Raw genomic sequence first — 19,529 nt, 5'->3', positions numbered from 1 at the left:
GACTGCAGTGGGCAGGGGCCTCCCCGTCCCCCCGTCGTGGGCTTGGCGGCCCGCAGCAGGCGCTTAATGAACACACATCTTGAAGGAGTGAATAACACCGTTTACTGCACAGATGTAACCAGCTTCTGAGGCTGCAGCCCTAAGTACGTTACCACAGGTCATTCTAATTAAACTCTTAAAAACAAGCTCTCAAAATGAAGTGCAGCTGGGTTTATGACCCACTCGGAATGGCTGCAGGAACCGAGGTCCGGGTTAAGACTACGAGTGGCCGGCTGACTGCCCGGCCTTCCGTGGTCTCACTACTTCCCTAAAGGGGGTGGGGTGGGAGTGGGGGACAGGATTCAGAGAGGCCACCCTGCAGAGGTAAGGAAAGACCTGGGATCTGGTGTCGGGAGATGTCTGGAGGCTGCTGGTGGAGCAGGAGCTGGCCAGGGCTGGGAGGGGCCTGGCCGGCCAGTGTGGACCAGGGCGGGAAGCTGAGACCTGCCCTTGGCTGCCCTCTCCAGGGAGGGATTTAGTGGCAGAGCAAGCTGGAGCCGGGCCAGGCCTGCCCAGGGAGTTGACCTCTCATCAGCAAGAAAGCAGGGCATCCAAACAGGCTGGTCGTGGCCCAACGGTCGCATCTGCTCCCGGACCACATCCACGGAGGCCGCGGGGGGACTGAGCCCTGGCTGCCACATGCACACCGGAGCTGTGCAAGCTGCCCCAGGCTGGCCTCCAGCCACAGCTGCCCGCAGTCACCCTTCTATGCCGTGGGATAAACCCAAATGGGCTCACTGGGGCAACCTGCTTCCTCACCCCAGGGTGAGACTTAGTGGGGTCGTCAGCCTGGACAGGGCTGTGAAGGGCGGAAAGCTTTCTGGAGGGAAGTGCCATGAGCAGAACTCAGGGAGGAGGGGTGACCAGTTCTGGGGCGACCAGGGCTGGAGGGAAACCCTGGCTGCTCCGAGGTCCCCTGGAAGCTGACACCCCGCCCCACTCACAGCTTTGGGGTCGCAGGCTCGTGCCACTGGGCAGCTGGCCTGTTCTCTTTCAAGAAGCGGCTCTGGTCAGACCTGTACCTGGGACCCTCTTTGACCACCCCAGGGAGGCTGGCCGTGACCGCTCCTCGTTGGCCTGATTTTCTGTCTCGCCAGCCCAAGAAGCTTGGCGTCAGCTGCTCCTTAGTGGGTTCTGGTGGGCGTTAGCACTGACTGTCCCCCAGGGTTGGGGGCTGGGGCCTGTGTCCCCCTTCTGTCACTTTCAGAGGTAGGTGTCCCCACCTAGAGGGTGAGGGTCCACGTTCTCACCAGGTGACAGGCTCGAGGTGCACGGGGCCGGGGCAGTGGGGAGACGGGCTGGCTCCTGGCAACCTCGTGTGGAACAGACCACAGCCACCCCCGCCCCCCTGCCCCCGAGCCAGGGGGCCCGCCAGGCACCTGTCCCATTCAGACAGCGGTGGGGGGGGCGACATCTAAAGGACTGTGTTACGGGGCAGGGAGAAGGGAAGCTGTGCCCAGGATGGGGCTGTGGGTTTGAAGGGTTGGCTCAGAGGCTGGTCCGCTTCTCCCAGGGTCCAAGAGACACGTTAAGAGTCCGTGGAGGAACTCGAGGTCATGGCTTGGGTGTGGGAGGAACGCTGGGGTGAGTCCCCACTGCCCTTCCCCAGCGCTGACTTGTGAAGAGTCCTTGCAGCTGCAGCCGGGACACCATTAAGCTGTCAGGTAGAAGGGAGGCCAGCAGGGTAGGGAGAGGGGTCAGGAGGGCTGGGCAAAGGGAGGGGACCCACTTGGGGCCTGGGAGCCCACCCCCTCCCCTGGGCGGCCAGCCCAAGGACTCTCAGCTCCAGCAGGAGGCAGGCAGCCTGGCGGCAGGAGGACAGCTGGGGCCAGCCTCCTTCCAGCCCAGCGCCTGGCCCGGGGTTTTATTCCAAGCAGGGGGAGCTGCCCCACCCAGCATGCTGGCTCTCCTCCTGGGGGTGGAGTCTGCAGGAGGCCCCCCTGAGCTGAGCTCTGGCCTCAGCCACAGATGCCTGGCGCTGACCAGACCTCTCAGGACTTGGAGTGCCGGTGCCCAAGGACTTGGGCCGCCTCGGGAGGTGGGGTGTCCAGGGCCTGTCTCCGGATGAGCTCCGAGTAGAGCCCGCCCTTCTTCAGGAGCTCCTCATGGGTCCCCACCTGCATAGAGGAAGGAGGGGCAGATGGTCATCCCCCGCCCGGCCCAGAGCTCACAGCCCTCAGAGGACCAGCTCCTTGGGCTAGCCTCCACCTAAGCCAGAGCCCCTCCGGAGGACACAGCACCGTCGGTCACAGGTCGAGGCTGGCGCATCTGTACTTGTTAGCCGAGCTGGATTGTGTAAGAGCCTCTGGATCCCCCTGTCCGCCTTACAGGGCCTGGCGCTCCTCGCCCAGTGCAGGCGGCTGGGGGACTGTGAACCGGGCTCCATACAGCCTCCGAGCCCCGCTGCAGACCCAGCCTTGGGGTGCTGCTCCATTTGGCCCTGATCAGGTTCCCTGGGCCCCCACTTCAGCCCCTCAGCCCTGGGGCCCTCCCCCAGCACCAAGTGCTTCTGAGAACTCTCCCCTGTGACACTGGGGGTCTCACTGCAGCTCTGCTCACTGCTCGCCCACCCCCAGGGGAAGAAACAGGGGCCCAGAGCGGCCAGGGCTTACTGAAGGGCAAGAACTCCTGAATCCACATGGTGCTACTACCAGACCATAACCCCCAGCCCCCAGGGTCAGGCCAGACCCTCCCACAGCTCAGCTGAGCCACCAACCTCCCTGTGTCCATCCCAGACCACCGACCCGTGCCCCAGGGCCCTGGCTGACCTCGCAGACACGGCCGTGGGCCATGACGACGATCCGGTGGGCTGCGCGCACGGTGCTGAGCCGATGGGCGATGACCAGCACGGTGCGCCCGGCGCTCGCGCGGTCCAGAGCCTCCTGCACGACTCTCTCGGACTCTGAGTCCAGCGCGCTGGTTGCCTCGTCCAGGATCAGCACGGCAGGCTGCTTGATGAGCGCTCGGGCGATGGCCAGGCGCTGCTTCTGGCCACCAGACAGGGTTGCACCCCGCTCACCTGGGGGGCAGGAGGTGGGGAGAGGGCAGGCGTGATGCCTGGCAGCACCCTGATCCCCCACCCCTGTGCACACAGCGGGGCGCAGTGACGCCCGAGGAGGCCAGGCTCCACCTCGCACCAGGGCACGGCTCAGAGCCACGACGGGCCCGGGCCCACCTGCCCTGGCCCTGAAGCTCTTGCCGCCTTCTCCTGGCCTCCTGGGTCCCTGCTGGACCCAGACGCGGCTCCTGGAGTTCGGGTGGCAGAATAGCGGGAGTCCACCCTACCCCTGGACATTCTGGAAAGACCACATGTGGAGTCCAAAACGCCCAGAGAACAGCAGAGGTGGCACACTGAGCACCAAGAAGAGCCTCCAGGTGACGACAGTCACAGAGCAGGTGCCAGAGGGAGAGGGAGGGCCAGCTCCTCCAGGCAGGGCAGCGTCCAAGGAGCAGAGCCTCAGCAGCAAGAAACACGGACCTCAAAGGATGGCTGCTCGACGGGGCAGGCTGAGCTCAGCAGATCGAGGCCTGACTGTGTCAGTTGCTCAGTCCTGTCCAACTCTGCGACCCCATGGACTGTAGCCCACCAGGCTCCTCTGTTCATGGGATTCTCCAGGCAAGAATACTGGAGTGAGTAGCCATTCCCTTCTCCAGGGGATCTTCCCGCCCCAGGGATCGAACCTGGGCCTCCTGCATTGCAGGCGGATTCTTTACCATCTGAGCCATCAGGGAAGCCCTGACTGAGACCTAAGTGTCAAGAAGAGTTGAGAGGGACTTCCCCAGTGGCCCAGGGGTTACAAGTCTGTGCTTCCACTGCAGGGCATGCTGGCTGGATCCCTGGTCAGAGAACTAAAATCCTGTGTGAAGCAAGGTGTGGCCAAAAAAAGAGAGTTGAGAACTTTAGATATGCCTGCACCATGAGAGGACTTCCCAGGTGGCGCAGGGGTAAAGAATCCGCCTGCAATTCAGGAGATGCAGGAGACCTGGGTTATCCCCTGGAGGAGGAAATGACAACCCACTCCAGTATTCTTGACTGGAGAATCCCATGGACAAAGGAGCCTGGCAGCCTGTCACAAAGAGTAGGACATGTCCAGCACCATGAGACATGCTGGAACATTCTGCAACAGAGCCAAGAGACTCTGGATAATGGACACGAGCCCAGAGGTTGAAGAGAGAACCTCTGAGAGGAACACACGAAGCTGCAAGCTTCGACGTGAAGATTCTCGTGTGATGCTACAACGTTCTAATGTTCTAGAACCACCAGAGCCCTCTTCTGGGTAAGTCAGAACAGAGATGTGCTCAACCAAAACCATCCCTGTGGATAAAAGTGGAAACACCTTTCATTAAAGGATAAAACCCAGAGAGAGAAAGAGATTGATTCCCTGTGCTTCTGGTCAGGTCTCGGGGGTTGACGTGGTGAACTCTGAAGAGTCCCCACGTCATGGATCATGTGTATCCCTGCCACGTTCCTGTCCCTGCAGCCGGCTTGTGCCTGAACCACCCCAGCATGGTCTCTGTCCCCGGAGAGCTGCCTCTGTCCCTCGAGGCCACAGTCCCGGTCTGGTCTCCCCTGAGGCCATGACCGCGTTCCCGCCCCCCTGCACCCCCGCCCATGTGGGCCCCCAGGCCCGTGTGGGACGCCATGCCTGAACTCACCCACGATGGTGTTGTAGCCCTCCGGGAAGCTGGTGATGAACTCGTGCGCATTGGCTTCCCGGGCGGCTGCGTAAACCTCTTCGTCAGAGGCGTCCACCTTCCCGAAACGAATGTTCTCCATGATTGTGGTTCCAAACAGGACGGGCTCCTGGGGGCGGGAGGTGGGGGGAACCACAGGAAACATCTCAACTCTGCTCCGAACCCCTGAAGGGTGTAATCAGGAGAGTTCTGGCCACAACAGGACCCCGTGGAGGGCAGGTAGGGAGGTTCAGAGTTACAGGTCAGAGAGAGACCCATCAAGAGTGGGGAGAGGCCGAGCTCGCTGCAGGACACAGGGCCCGTCGGGAAGGCAGCTAGGAGAGCAAGACCAGCTGGCCGGGCAGGGCACCCTACTCTGGGAAGACGGCCAATAAGATTTTATTACAATTTGACCTTCTGGATGCCATGAGCTGTCAGAGATCCTAAAAAGACCGCCCCATGGGATCTCTTAAATTGAGGAACAGAGTCCAAAGGCAGAGCTGCAGCAGCTGGGACCCGGTGAATGAACACCAGGACCAGTGAAGACAGCCCACCCGCCCCCACCCCCTCAAGGGCCGCAGGACTGAGAACAAGCTTCACCTGGCTGATGAAGCCGATGACCTGGCTCCTGAGCCAGGAGGGGTCGAGGGTGCGCAGGTCCTGCCCATCCAGTGTCACCACGCCCACCGTGGGGTCATAGAAGCGCTCGAGCAGAGAGGCCACGGTGGTCTTTCCTGGGGGTCAGGGAGGGGAGGAGGGCATGGGTTTCCAGAGCATGTTCTGGGAAAGCGGGGCCCCTCCTGCCACACTGGGTGGTTCCAGGTGCGGAGTCGCAGGTGCGCGGGGGGGTAGTGGGCCCCTCTTACCTCCCCCGGACTGGCCCACCAGGGCCACGATCTTGCCTGGGGGCAGCGTGAGGCTGAAGTCTCTGAGCACAGGGAAGCCGGGGCGGCAGGGGTAGCTGGTGGGAGGCGAGAGACCCTCAGGTCGCACCAGGTTCTTGGACCCTTGTCACCTGGTCCCTCCTGAACTCTCAAGTCTCCCTGAGCCCTGGAGGGGGGTTTATTCAGAGGGCCACACTGCCCTACGGGTCCCCAGACCTCCCCCTCCCCTGCCCTCAGCCCAGAGAGGAGAGGAGGCGGCTGACACCGACCTGAAAGAGACGTTGTGAAAGGTGATGGAGCCGCGCAGGTGCTCCCGAGGCAGGCTGCAGCCCCCGCTGAGCGGGATGCCGGGGCTCAGGGTCATGTACTCAAAGACGCGGGCGCCTGCGCTGAGCCCCCGCACCACCTGGGGAGGGGTTGAGTCTGGGGTGAGGGAGGCCTGGGTCCGAGGGAAGGGGCAGCATCTCCTGGCCGACCCGGGCGGGAAGAGCTCATGGCGTCCCCTTCACCGGAAGCCTGGTTTCCGCAGCATGCAAGTTACGTGGGTGGCTGCGGGACTCCAGCCCAGATCCCGGGCCCACACCCCCAGACCCTTCTCTGCAGCTCACCTGCCCGAACAGGATGGAGAGGTTGGCCATGGACCTGCAAGGAGACGACGTGGGCTGAAAGCAGGCAGCAGCGAGGCTGAGAGAAGGCGGCCCGGAGGCGGAGGGGCAGGTCTGGGGAGGGGGGCGGGCGTGCTGAGCGAGGCGGGAAACCGGGCAGCCTGAGGCCAACGGAGAGGCTTCTCCTGAAACCTAGGGCCCCTGGGGCCCCGGGACCTGGCAACCCTGGGCAGACCACCCAGTCCTGGGACAAGTCACTCCTCCCTTCAGAGCTGCGTTCTCTCCTGGCCCGGAGGGGGCTGACAGCCAGGGACTCCCTGAGGGCCGGGCTCCAGGGAGGAAACGGCCAGGAAGGCGGGCGGCGGGCAGGGGGGCTTGGGCTCCAGGCTGCCTGCAGGGCGCGGGGTGAGGCCCACCCAGGCGGTTGGATCTAGGGCTGTCCAGGCCCGGGGGAGCAAGGCCTAATGAAGTGGAAAAAAAGGATGTTACTCCTTCCACAGGAAGAAGGAAACAGAAGACACTAGGCCGCAGGGGCGGGGGCGGCCGGAGGGACCCCATAAGAAAATTCCCTGAAGATGTTATCTCATCGCAGCTGCACCCAGACGGTGGGCGGCTGCCTCTGTCACACGGGGCTGGAGGGGGGTGAGTCACTGCTCCTTAGTCACAGCGCCCGGCTGGCCTGGCCGCCCGTGACTGTGCGTCTGCAATGGTGTGTGCAGGTTTTTCTAGAAGCAAGACTGCCTCCCCAGGGTCACACTTGTCCCAGCACCCAGGTAGGGGCTGGGGGCGGGGGGGGGCAGACGGGGCTCAGAGCACTTGCTGGAGGGGGCGAGAGACACGGAGGGGAGCTGGGACGGGGCGCTTTCGGCCAATGTCGGGAGAGCACTGTCCACCAGAGACCTGTAAGCCACTAGGGCCTGGCAGGGGTGCCATGCGACCACTGGAAACCAGCTGCGCGCGACCCTGCTCATGGGGATGGTGTGGGAGGCAGGCCTCGCCCTCCCTGGAGGCCCCGCAGGGCAGGGTGGTGGCTGGGCCCATTCCCAGGGGGACCCAGACCCGGACGCCTGGCTGTGACCCTGGTCCATCTGGGCACCTCCCCCTCCCTTCCAGGACACCAGGGCCACCACTGAGAACCCCTCGGGCGGGGTTGCTTGAGGCTGCTTGAACTCCAGGCAGGCCTGCCTCCCTGCCTCCCCCTGCCGGACCCCAGGAGGAAACACCAGCTTCTTTACTGACACCCAGTTTCTCCAAGGTGGGTGGTGAAGGCTCTCCATGTTGGGGGGTGGGTGGGTGGGTGGGAGGGTGTGTGTGTGTGTGTGTGTGTGTGTGTGTGTCTGTGTGTGTGTGTGTGTGTGTTAGTCATTCAGTTGTGTCTAACTCTTTGTGACCCCATGGAGTGTAGCCCACCAGGCTCCTCCGTCCATGGGATTTCCCAGGCAAGAGTACTGGAGTGGGTTGCCATTTCCTTCTCCGGGGGAATCTTCCTGACCCAGGAACTGAACCCACGTCTCCCACATTGTGAGCAGACGCTTTGCCATCTGAGCCCCCAGGGAAGCCCCATCCTTAGCAAGGGGCCCCCAAAAGGCTGGGCCAAGGGCCCAGCGAGCAGTCCCACCTAGCAGCCTGCGAGTAGCTTTCCTGAGCCTGTAACGGCAGTCTGCTAGCCTGCCAGGCCGTGCAGTGGGGAGGGAAGGAGCAGGTCTGTGCCCAGGCCACAGTGGGAGGGGCCCAGCGGAAGGCGAGTCCGAGGGAGGAGGGCTGGCCGCGTGCAGGGAGCCAGGGGTCCATGCAGGTCAGCACCGCGGGAGGGGCAGCCCGCGTTCCGTCTCTGGAACCCTCAGACCTCTGTGTCCCAAGGCCACAGGGGAGGATGGGGGTGCCCAGGCCCAGAGAGGGTGTGAAGGGGCCTGACTAGGCAGCACTGAGCAGAAACGGGGGGATTCTGGTCTTTGTGGGACACTGGCCTGGGGCTGGGAAAGGTGGATTCTTTCTACCTGCCCTGCCTCGGGGTGAGCGCCCTCTGCCCCGGACGGTAACAAGGCCGATGGTGAAGGACTCTGGAAGAAATGCCCCCCACGCTCGTGGGGGTGAGACCCGGAGCAGAGCAGGACACACAGACTGGGGGAATCGGGGTGAGGAGGGGGACCCAGGGGGGCGTTGGGGCTGATGCCGTTTTCTCCACATGGTTGGTGGTAACACGGGTCTTCACTCTCCAGTTACTTGTTATTTCACATTTACTCTATTTATCTAGCGCCTATTTACATTTTATGTGTTTTGGTGTATATGGTACATGGGGGAGAGGACAAAGCAAGGAGAAACGGAATCAGGGGAAGGAGCTGCCAGGAACTCAGCTTAGAAGGGGCGGGGGGGGGGAGGAGGCCTCCCACCCTGGGTCCTCTCGTGGCAGAGCCAGTGGGCACACAGGGCCGGCGGAGCTGCGGACACGGTGAGCCAGCTGGGTGGGACGTGGAGGGGAAGGTCAGGCAGAGGGCGGGAGGCCAGCTCTTAGTGAGCGCATCACAGATGGCCTACCGTACATGGAGTCTTAGAGAAAGAAAGTGAAGTCGCTCAGTCACGTCCAGCTCTTTGCGACCCCATGGACTGTAGCCCGCCAGGCTCCTCTGTCCGTGGCATTTCCCAGGCAAGGATACTAGAGGGGGTTGCCATTTCCTCCGCCAGGGGATCTTCCCCACCCAGGGATCGAACCCAGGTCTCCCGCACTGCAGGCAGACTCTTTACCGTCTGAGCCACCAGGGAAGCCCACACAGAGTCTTACTCAGCCTTCAAAAGGAAGGCAATTCTGACACCTGCCCCGACGTGGATGAACCTGGGAGAAGTCGCGCTCAGAGAAAGACGCCCTCACCAGGGACAGACACCCTATGAGCCCACCTACATGAGGGCCTGAAGCAGACAGATTCACAGAGACAGACAGCAGGATGGGGTTGCCGGGGGCTGGGGAGGGGGTCGTCTAGGGACAGCATTTCGGTTTCACAAAGTGAAGCTGTTCTGAGGACGGATGTTGGTGAAGGTCACACAACATGAGCGTTATGTGATGCTAATAAACTGTATTTAAATACGTTAAGACGGTAAATTTTGTTATGTGCATTTTATCAAAATTAAACAAAAACAGCTTATCAAGGAAACTTTTGAGTTGTTGGGAAGTTGAAGATGACGGATGTGTTTCTGAGGGAACAGTGAATGAGGTTGCGGGGAGCCCTGAGTGGGCACTGCTGGGAGGCAGGGGGCCCCTCCCCAGCCCTGCACTTCACTGGGGGAGCTGGTCACCGTATCCACAGAAGACTGGCGCCCCCTGCCCCAGCTGGGCCCCTCGGGAAGAGAACGGCCCACTCTCACCTCTGCACAGTCTGAGAGGCCACCAGGAAGGACATGAGGTCTCCCCCCGTCAGCTGCTGCCCGGCCACGAGTGAGCCCCCAACAAACAGGGTGCCCAAGACCATGCCTGCGAGGGACAAGGAGAGGCGGTCAGGGAGGAGGGCGGGGGACAGAGTCTGGCCCCTGTGCTGGCCCCTGCCACGCTCTACCGACTGGTGTTTCAGCAAGTCATTCGAATCTCTGCCTTAGTTCCTCCTTTGGCAGTGAGGGGGTTGGGGGCACCTCACTGCTTCCTCTCCAGCAGCTCTGCCCATGGCTCAGATGTGGCACGGGGCCTGTGTGCCCACTCCCTGCCTGAGTTGGCAGCCTTCTCCCCTAGTTAGCAGACCAGCTACCTGGCACTCGGGAGACGTTGGCCACCAAGCAGGTGGAGGGAGGGCTGCCCTGGCTCTTCCGAGCTCACCCCGAGTTGTACCCGTACTCCCCCTGGGGGTCCCTGCTCACGCACAGTTGAAGGCGATGTTGGAGAGCCCCTGGAACAAGGCGATGCCTCTGCCCAGCTCCTCTGCCTTACAGCGGGACCCCTCCAGCTCCGCTCCGTAGCGTCTGGGGACAGAGGCCAAGCCCGGCCCTCAGGAAGCTGGCAAGGTTGGGCCCAGGGCGGATGGAGGGGCCTTTGGGGAGCACCCCCCGGCTCTGCACTCCACCCCTGCTCAGGACTCACTCCTCCTCCCGCTGCTCCATGGCGAAGGCTCGCACTGTCCGAACATTGCCCAGGGCCTCATCTGCCACACCCGTTGCCCTGGCGACCTGCAAGGGACCCAGAAGTTAGAAAGCCAGGATGCAGATGGGGAGGGGGACCGAGGAGCACAGGGCGCAGAGAAGGAGGGGAGCACAGGAGGGGAGGGCGGGAATTCCGATACCTGCTCCTGACACTGGCGAGACAGTTTCCTGAGAGCTGAGCCCATCAGGGTGCCAACTCCCATCAGGGCAGGCGTGGCCACCATCAGCAGCAGCGTGAGGCGTGTAGAGAGCATGGACAGCGACACCAGGCAGCCGGCCACCTGCGTGCAGCTCCGCAGCCCCTGGGCAGTGGACAGGAAGCCTGTGAGGCGTCAGCACCAGGACGTGGGGACTCGCCAAGCGTCAGATGGCTAGAGCCAGCTCCCCACTCCACTCACAGGGTGAGGCCACAGGTCTAACCCCCGGGAGGCCACTGGTCACACACTATAACCCTTTCCTGACCAGCAGGGGTGAGAAACTACGGACCAAGATCTCCTCCTCCTCCTCCTAATGCCACTGCCCTCTTCTTCTCCAGAAACTGAACCAAAAAAATGACCGCCTGGCGATGCCACCCAGGGCCTTCTAGGGGGTCGGTGACAACGTGGGGAGCAGAGGATGAAGAGAGGACACCAGGAATTCAGCAGAGCTGTCGCTGGCTCTCCTGTCAGCCGGCCAGGCACTCTGGGGCCAGGCCATTACGAACATCTTGGCAAGCAGGGCTGGCAAAGGCTCTTGTCTGAGTTCTTGGGAAGGGTTTTCCGGGGGAGGTTGGATTTCACCGCGGGAGAGAAACAGCCTGTCCTGACCTTAGACACACGGCCATGAGTCCTCCCACCCGTGAATGTCCCTGTACCCTCATCCACATCCTCACCAGAGGGCAGGCCTCTAGCTTTGGTGTGAGCTGGAGGCGAGGGGACCCAAGACTGGGGCGGGGCTGGCCTGCGACAGTGTGTGCAAATGTGTGTGTGACTCTAACAGTGCCCCAGGCCAGGTCCTCCCCACCTGGGACACTGACCTGGGAGATGACGAGTTTGAAGGAGGATTTAAATTCTTGCACGTCCGTCGTCAGTCGGCTCACCAGCTGCCCTGTCTTCTTAGCATCGAAGAACTCGATGTCTTGGCTGGCGGCAGCCGCAGGTGGAGAGGAGGGAGACACGCCCTCAGGACGAGGCCCCGCCCCAGACACGCCCCCAGGCCCCAGGGCCCCGCCCCCTACCGGAGCAGGTTGCAGAAAAGCGCCCTCCGTAGATCCACGGCCATGCGCTCGCCGATGCGCGACAGCAACACCAGGTACCCGAAGGTCAGCAGGCCCTGCGAGACAGGCCCGGCTCTCAGGGGCGCCCAGGGCTCCTCGCGGGGGCGGCAGGCCCCCCCAGCCCTCCCTCCTGCAGTACCTGGAGGCCGTAGAGGAGGAGCAGGTGGGTGCTGAGGCTCCGGGACTCCGTCAGGAAGCTACCCGCGTGGTCCCTCGTGTACTTAGCCACGATCTCCACCAGCTGCCCCAGGAGCAGGGGGATCTGCACGTTTACCAAGGCCGCGCCCAGGGCCAGCTTGGGGGTGGGGGCAGCCGGTCAGAGGGGGACCACCTCTACCCGGTCCCTGAACCTTCCTCTCTCACTGATGCCCCCGCTGTGGGGGTTCCTATATCTCTCAGAAAGGAAAACCCAGCCGCCAGCCCCTGGGGACCCTTGGACCCTGTACCCCAGCCACCCTGTGCAGGTCCTCCAAGGGACCCTCGGCCGTGTCCTCATGCCAGCGGCCCCAGGTCTCTGAGACTCAGCCCGGCAGGAAAGCTGTCCCCATGTGGCCCTGGCTGGGGGGCTTCTGCAAACCGGGGGTGTATCCTTCCCTTCCCTGGTGTTGGGAGGCGGGGCGGGAGAAGACCTCACCACGATGGCTGCCCCCAGGACCAGCAGGTGGGGGCGCAGAAACTGCCAGAAGAGCGTCCAGTTAAAGCGGGGCTCCAGGACACGGGGTCTGGAGCGGGCCAGGGGGGCCTCTTCTGCCTCACACAGTGCCACAAGGCTGAGGCGGGGGCACTTACTCAGAACCAGGGGGCCCAGGAGGACTCCCCCGACCCAGCGCCAGGCAGAGGGGCTCCGGATGGGAGCCGGGGGTGCTCGAGGGAGGCGGGCCCGGAGCTGGGAGCGCAGCCGGGCCATGGCCCCGAGGAGGCAGGCGCTGGGACGGCCATCGGAGGACCTGCAGGGAGAGAACACCATGATGGCTCACGGGCCTAGCTGGCCCTCAGCTGAGCAGCGCGGCGCCTGGCTCTCGGCCCTTGGCTCAGCCCTCTGGGGGACAGAGGCTTCTCTGTGACAGCTCCCCCTGGCCGTCTCAGGGAGGCTCTTAAGCAACCTCCATTTCTGAGACGAACACACCCAGTGGAAAGTCATCGAGTCTCAAAGGTGTTTGCCCCTGGCTCCTCTCTGGGATGGCTGGCCCTAATCAGTGACCACCTCCAACCCCTGCTCTTTCAGAAGAATGACGGGTCATCAGAGCTGGATGGTGCTCCCCTTACAGACAAGCAGCAGAACTGGGACAACGTGGGACCCCTGCTGTCTGACTCCAGAATCCAGGCTCAGGATTGGGTGTGATGAGCTCACAGTTACATGTGGGGAGGCCAGGAGTGATCCCAAGACTCTGCCCACTGGTCGGAAGCTTATCACACCCCATCACCATGTCCCCTCCTGGGCCTCGAGTGCTAACATGACAGACAAGGTATGGAAGAAAAGGGTGACGATAAAATCCAAGTAACTTGTATCTTGTCATCTCACATAGGCCAAGATCCCCCGTATCCTGCAGTTTCGGTATCTGTAGATGACAATGCAGGGTGACCAGCCTACTGTGTGCCGCACTCTGCTCCGAGGTCCAGGGAACAAGAGGCCAACAGGACAGACCAAGTAAGGGCCCTCGTGGTGGTTAAGCTTTAGCGTGGGTGTATGAATATATATACCCTGACGCTAGGAAAGATTGAAGGCAGAAGAAGAGGGCAGCCGAGGATGAGATGGTTAGATAGCAACACCGACTCAATGGACGTGAACTTGAGCAAACTCCAGGAGATGGTGAAAGACAGGGGAGGCTGGCGTGCTGCAGTCCAAGGGATGGCGAAGAGTTGGACATGACTTGGTGACTGAACAACAAAAGTGTATAGGGCAGGGGGGACACAAAAAAGGCTAATGACAAAGCTTGCTGAGGGTGGGGGGGTGGGGGCGGGGGACCCATTACTGTCCCTTTAAAACATGTGGACTTGAGAGGGCAAGGAAGACCATAATCACAATTGCATTTTAAAGATCCTTGCAGAGAGGAGTGAGCTGGAGGACAGGAGCAGCTATAGGGAGGCCTGTTAGAAGTATCTGTTACCTGACCAAGAGTAGATGGGAGGATGATCAAAGATGCAAATAAGATTACTGATGAGGAGAGGCTTTTAAAAAACAAATGGATGAGAGGGTTTTCCTTTACCACAATGGTTTTTCCTATTTCCAGACCCTCCTAACTACACTCAGTCTCATCCTTCCCTGTTTCAATGAGGCCTGCCTGCGCTTCTTGCCACCTCTATGTGACATCTCCCCCCACCCCATCCACCTGCCTGTTTTCCACTGCATATTTCCTATCTATCCAAAATATAAATGGAAAAAATATATAAACAGAGAAGCTCACTTCCCTGCTCTCTGTAAATGCCCCACTTCCCCATCACACTATATATATTCCTTGGTGGCAGGAAGTCAGATCTTATTCACCACTGTATCCCCACAACACTTAGCAGAGCTCTGGTACAAAACAGAGCTCAGCAAATGTTATGTTTGTTGAGTGCATGCCCTCATTAGAAATGCAGAACAATCTGACAAAATCAACCCTGAATGTTTATTGGAAGGACTGAAGCTGAAGCTCCAATACTTTGGACACCTGATGCGAAGAGCTGACTCATTGGAAAAGACCCTGATGCTGGGAAAGATTGAAGGCAGGAGGAGAAGGGGACGACAGAGGATGAGATGATTGGACAGCATTATTGACTCAATGGACATGAGTTTGAGCAAACCCTAGGAGATGGTGAAGAACTGGAAAGCTTGGCATGCTGCAGGCCATGGGGTCACAAAGAGTTGGACATGACTTAGTGACTGAACAACAAGTAAACTGATTCACTGCTGCATTGTTTGTAAAGATTTAGACTTACTGTAGACAATAGTACGAAATATATTTTATGACCCAGCACAGTGAACATATGCATGTTGCAGAAAATCGAAATGCTTCACAGAACAATACTTTCCTTATTATTATTATTATTTTTTTTTGCCTCAAGGTTTGCAGGATCTTCGTTCCTCCACTAGGAATCAAACCTGAGTCCTGGCAGTGAAAAGCCCAAGTCCTAACTACTGGATCGCCAGGCAAGTCCCTCCCTCATTTGTTTTTTAAACATGTATACTGTTATATTCACTTTCTTTAAAATTTCATTCATTTATGGCTGTGCTGGGTCTTCGTTGGTGCACCCGGGATACTGTGTGTTGCCCTGGGGCTCCTCATTGTGGTGGTTTCTCTTCCTGCGAAGCACAGGCTCTAGGTGTGTGGGCTTCAGTAGTCGCAGCATGCTGGCCAGGCCCTAGAGTGCGGACTCAGCAGTTGTGGCCCACGGGCACAGCTGCTCTGAGGCATATGGAATCCTCCCGGACCAGGGATTGAACCCGTGTCTCCTGCATTGACAAGTGGATTCCCATCCACTGTACCACCAGGGAAGTCCTATATGCCTTCTAGAGGGTCCAGACTCACTAAATGCACTTTCTGATCTATTGTGTTGTGACTTGCAGGTCTGAAAAACACTGCGCTATGAACACACAAATTCTAACACACTATCTGATGTCTTTCCTGGGGTTGTGCTCTCGTTTAAATAATATCGACACCCTTACTCTTTTCCTAAGGACTGTATTCAAGCCTTTTAATAATTTACCATGGCCACTTTCCAGCTTTTCTCATCTTCTCCACACTAAGGTCTAAGCAGTGCTTGGACACTGCCAAAAACTGGCGATTACGTCCCAGCACCAGTACTTCTAAGCTGCAGCTCCACCCCTCTTGCCCTCCATCAGTCAAACGTGCTTCCTGAAGGACACAAGTCCACATCCACCTGCTCCTGTGATCTACTGCCTGCCTGGCTCTTGGGCTTTCACTCTAGGATTAGAAAGGAATCAGTTGCTTCTTGTAAAGCGTTTACAATGGAGTCGCAGTCTCTGGGTCCTTTTCATTCCCCATTTGTGTTTTTCTCTCTTGGGACCAACATGTGCGGAGCAAATGAACACCAACACATACATAGTCTTTTATCTCTGCTGAGACTATACAGGTTTAGGAACCATTTTTGTTCAGTTCACACTGAATCTGTAGAACAACAGCCATGCTAAATGTCTCTGGACACTTAATTTTTGTCCACATCTCCAGACCAATCCAAGAATGAGGACTGAGGCCAGAAACGGGGGGCCTGATGAAAGTGAAAAAGTTGGCTTAAAACTCAACATTCAGAAAACTAAGATCATGGCATCCAGTCCCATTACTTCATGGCAAATAGATGGGGAAACAGTGGAAACAGTGACAGACTTTAGGGGGAGCCTGGTGGGCTGCAGTCCATGGGGTCGCTAAGAGTTGGACACGACTGAGCAACTTCACTTTCACTTTTCTCTTTCATGCATTGGAGAAGGAAATGGCAATCCACTCCAATATTCTTGCCTGGAGAATCCCAGGGATGGGGGAGCCTGGTGGGCTGCCGTCTATGGGGTCGCACAGAGTTGGACACGACTGAAGTGACTTAGCAGCAGCAGCAAAATCACTGCAGATGGTGACTGTAGCCATGAAATTAAAAGACACTTGCTCCTTGGAAGAAAAGTTATGACCAACCTAGACAGCATATTAAAAAGCAGAGACATTACTTTGCTGACAAAGGTCCGTCTAGTCAAGGCTATGGTTTTTCCAGTGGTCATGTATGGATGTGCTGCTGAGTCACTTCAGTCGTGTCCGATTCTGTGCGACCCACAGACGGCAGCCCACCAGGATGCCCCGCCCCTGGGATTCTCCAGGCAAGAACACTGGAGTGGGTTGCCATTTCCTTCTCCAATGCATGAAAGTGAAAAGTGAAAGTGAAGTTGCTCAGTTGTGTCCAGGTCTTCGCGACCCCATGGACTGCAGCCCACCAGGCTCCTCTGTCCATGGGATTTTCCAGGCAAAAGTACTGGAGCGGGTTGCCATTGCCTTCTCCTTGTATGGATGTGAGAGTTGGATTATAAAAAAAAGCTGAGCACCGAAGAATTGATGCTTTTGAACTGTGGTATTGGAGAAGACTCTTGAGAGTCCCTTGGACTACAAGGACATCCAACCAGTCCATCCTAAAGGAAATCACTCCTGAATATTCATTGGAAGGACTGATGCTGATGCTGAAACTCCCAACACTTTGGCCACCTGATACGAAGAACGGATTCATTTGAAAAAAACTGATGCTGGGAAAGATTGAAGGCAGGAGGAGAAGAGGACGACAGAGGATGAGATGGTTGGATGGTATCACCGACTCGATGGACATGAGTTTGAATAAGCTCCGGGAGTTGGTGATGGGCAGGGAGGCCTGGCGTGCAGCAGTCCATGGGGTCGCAAAGAGTCAGACACGACTGAGCGACTGAACTGAACCGAACTGACACCTGTGCAGCACGGTGCCCCCTGGTGGGGAGTGCAGACCTAGCGTGGTCCCCGACCCAGAGCGCCCCCCTCCGTCCAGCCTTCGCGCGGACACAGACGCGCCGAGCCTCGCGCCGGCACCTGGCCGTCTCTATAAATAATCGAGGCCGATCCTCCCAGGAACGACAGTCGACCCCCGGGCCAGGCCGGCCTACAGCCCCCAGCAGACCTTGCGAGAGCCCGGGACTCCATCTCCCGGCGAGCCCCACGCCCTTCAGGCGGGTCAGTATCCCACGCTCCCAGTTAGGTTTCGTCCCTTTTTACCTGACAGCCGAGAATGTCTGGAAGCGGAGGGGTAGCAACGGCTTGCCTGGGACGGGGCCACCCCGAATCCCGACTCGAAACAAGTGCACCAGCATGATGTGGGGAGAACCGGACCAGCCGGCAAGAGCGGCTTCACCGTGACCCCATTGAGGGCTCCATGTTGGCTCCGGCCCGCATCCCGACAACCCCCGCGCGACGCGGCGCTGATTGGCGGAAAGAAGCATCAATTTCACTGCAAGCTGTGATTGGAGGTAACCTCGTTCGCGCCTCAACGATAATTGGCGAGAGCCGCCTGTGGACCGCCCCCTCCCATCCATTTCTGGGCGGGGCCGAGCCGGAAGCGGCAATGTTTTCCGCCCGCCTCCGGGGTTGGCTCTGAGGTGACGTCTTGAGGGCGTGCCGAGTGTGCTCCCCCGCCCCGCCGGGTATCCATAGTAACGCGTCAGCGGCCGACCGCGGGGTTAGTCTCTCACGTTTGCTCTCAGAGCATTCTAGGTGACCCGGAATCTCCGGGGAGTGTAGAACGCTGGTTCTGGGAGACCAAGGGACAAAAATCGTTTGGAGGTTTTTTTTTTTTTTTTTTTTCCCCAAAATATGTGCACGTGCCTTTCCACCCACCCTGCTCCCCTAGGCGAGTCAGAGCTCCGGGGACAACGTGCGTGCTTGCTTGGTCGCTTCAGGCTTGTGCGACTCTGCGACTCTACGGACTGCAGCCTGCCAGGCTACTCTGTCCATGGGATTCTCCAGGCAGGAACACTGGAGTGGGTCGCCGTGCTCTCCTCCGGGGGATCTTCCTGACCCAGGGTTAGAACCTGCATCTGTCTTCTGCATTGGCAGGCAGATTCTTTACTACTAGCTCGCCACACGCTGTGGCCACCACATATATTTGGGGAAAAACTCCCCTGGTGATTCTGACAAGCTCGCGCTACACCATGGTTTAGAACCACTGGCGCGACCCCAGAGCCATCTCCCTGATAGATGCCTTCCTACCGCAGTCAGGCTGACTTGCCTGTAGCTGCCACCGCACAGCTCTTACACCTGCAATTTCTCTCTTATTTATTTCTTCCGTGTAATTATTTGCTTGCATAGCCACCTCCCTACCAGGCTGTGACTTCCTCTTCCTCTTGTGTCTCGCTCATCGGTCCCCTCTTTCCCCTCTCCACGCCTGGCAAGGAAAAGTGCCCTTTACAATAATTTGAATTGGGCTGGTGGTAGGGAGGCTGTCCATTGATGAATCTGGAGTGAAACTGGGGAGGAATATGTGCCAGGATTAGTTTGAAGTTCGACTGGGTGCAGAGGGTGTATGAGAGGATCCTAAAGTGCGTATGGTGGAAAAGTGAGTGGGGTGAGTGAGGTTGGGGAGAGACCAGAGGAAACCCCACAAAACCCATTTGGGCAGACGTGTCAGAGATCGTGGGAATTTCTTGGCCCCTCTGCAGTGTGAGATTACATCTGGGGACACCAGAAGTCTTGTTTTCATAGCTCTGCCTCCTTCTCTGGGATAGAACTCTATAAGTCCTGAGCTATTATGACACTTTCCCTCCCAGGAAAGAAGCACAGGTTCCTCCTCCAAGTTCCTCCAGAAGACAGTCTGGAATGCACTCTGTTTCTCTCTCTCTCCATTTCCTGGGCTGGTCCCTACATCAACCCCTGGGCCTAAGCCCTGGGGGCCCTAACACCTGGGTGGTTGAGTCAGCACTGCAGGAATGGGCTTCAGTAGGAAACCTAATGATTCAGGACCTCAAGAATGGCGTTGGACAAGCCACCAAACCAGCTGTCTGGGCCTCCGCCCCCTCTTGAGGTGGCAACAAGGAACTCAGCTCCGTCACGGGGCACCCAAATTACCTGCCCTTGCAAATTCCAGACCTTCAGCTGCCCTCTGCTGGGTCAGCCCTGATGCTTCTGGCTGGGGCGGGGGGGGGGGGGGGGGGGGGCGCTGGCAAAACTGGATCAGAAGTTGGTGGAGAGGGTTTCAAGAGGATGAATCAGTAAACATAATGGAGCTTCAAGAACCACGCTTTCCTACTGTAAAAGCTCCCAAAACCATCTCATATCCAAAAGAACCCCCTCCTCTCTCTTCAGTTCTCTCCTGTCCTCAGTTTCCCCCGACCCGACTGCCATGTCAGTCTCCCCTCTTCCCTTCTTTAGTACCGTCATAACAACAAAACATGCACACATTTTTCTTTTCTTTTTGGTTTCAAAGTGTTTCTCTGCTGATCATTCTGTGTGTGTGTATGTA

The 19,529-nt window shown here is 58.8% G+C and overlaps 1 protein-coding gene across 2 annotated transcripts; it reads right to left on the bottom strand.

The window, feature by feature from the left end:
* Positions 1–79: 79 nt before the first annotated feature.
* On the bottom strand, positions 80–17,491 carry ABCB8 (ATP binding cassette subfamily B member 8). Of its 2 annotated transcripts, XM_019959328.2 has the most exons (17): positions 17,291–17,491; positions 12,211–12,523; positions 11,716–11,871; positions 11,538–11,632; positions 11,337–11,442; positions 10,462–10,623; positions 10,263–10,348; positions 10,047–10,144; positions 9,560–9,665; positions 6,206–6,239; positions 5,867–6,003; positions 5,580–5,674; positions 5,314–5,447; positions 4,696–4,843; positions 2,808–3,058; positions 2,028–2,156; positions 80–1,696 (listed from the first exon to the last, which is right to left on the bottom strand). In XM_019959328.2, exons 1-16 carry the CDS (start codon positions 17,383–17,385, stop codon positions 2,031–2,033), a joined length of 2,142 nt encoding a protein of 713 aa, XP_019814887.2. In that variant the 5' UTR covers positions 17,386–17,491; the 3' UTR covers positions 80–1,696; positions 2,028–2,030. The 2 variants fall into 2 exon arrangements, with proteins under 2 accessions (XP_019814887.2, XP_019814886.2); XM_019959327.2 differs by having other exon boundaries at positions 80–2,156.
* Between the last annotated feature and the right edge of the window lie 2,038 nt (positions 17,492–19,529).

The sequence above is a fragment of the Bos indicus genome, chromosome 4, assembly GCF_029378745.1.
Source record: "Bos indicus isolate NIAB-ARS_2022 breed Sahiwal x Tharparkar chromosome 4, NIAB-ARS_B.indTharparkar_mat_pri_1.0, whole genome shotgun sequence".
NCBI classification, from domain to species: Eukaryota; Metazoa; Chordata; class Mammalia; order Artiodactyla; family Bovidae; genus Bos; species Bos indicus.
This window is presented reverse-complemented; position numbering and strand designations above follow the sequence as displayed.

Bases quoted from the DNA above. Each gene is read 5' to 3' on its own strand.
- ABCB8 (XM_019959327.2), bottom strand. From the start codon at position 17,385: ATGCTGGTGCACTTGTTTCGAGTCGGGATTCGGGGTGGCCCCGTCCCA. The intron at 12,524-17,290 runs GTAAAAAGGGAC...CTCTCCCTGCAG, and splicing joins CAGACATTCTCGGCTGTCAG to GTCCTCCGATGGCCGTCCCA. The intron at 5,448-5,579 runs GTAAGAGGGGCC...CCTGACCCCCAG, and splicing joins GGTGGGCCAGTCCGGGGGAG to GAAAGACCACCGTGGCCTCT.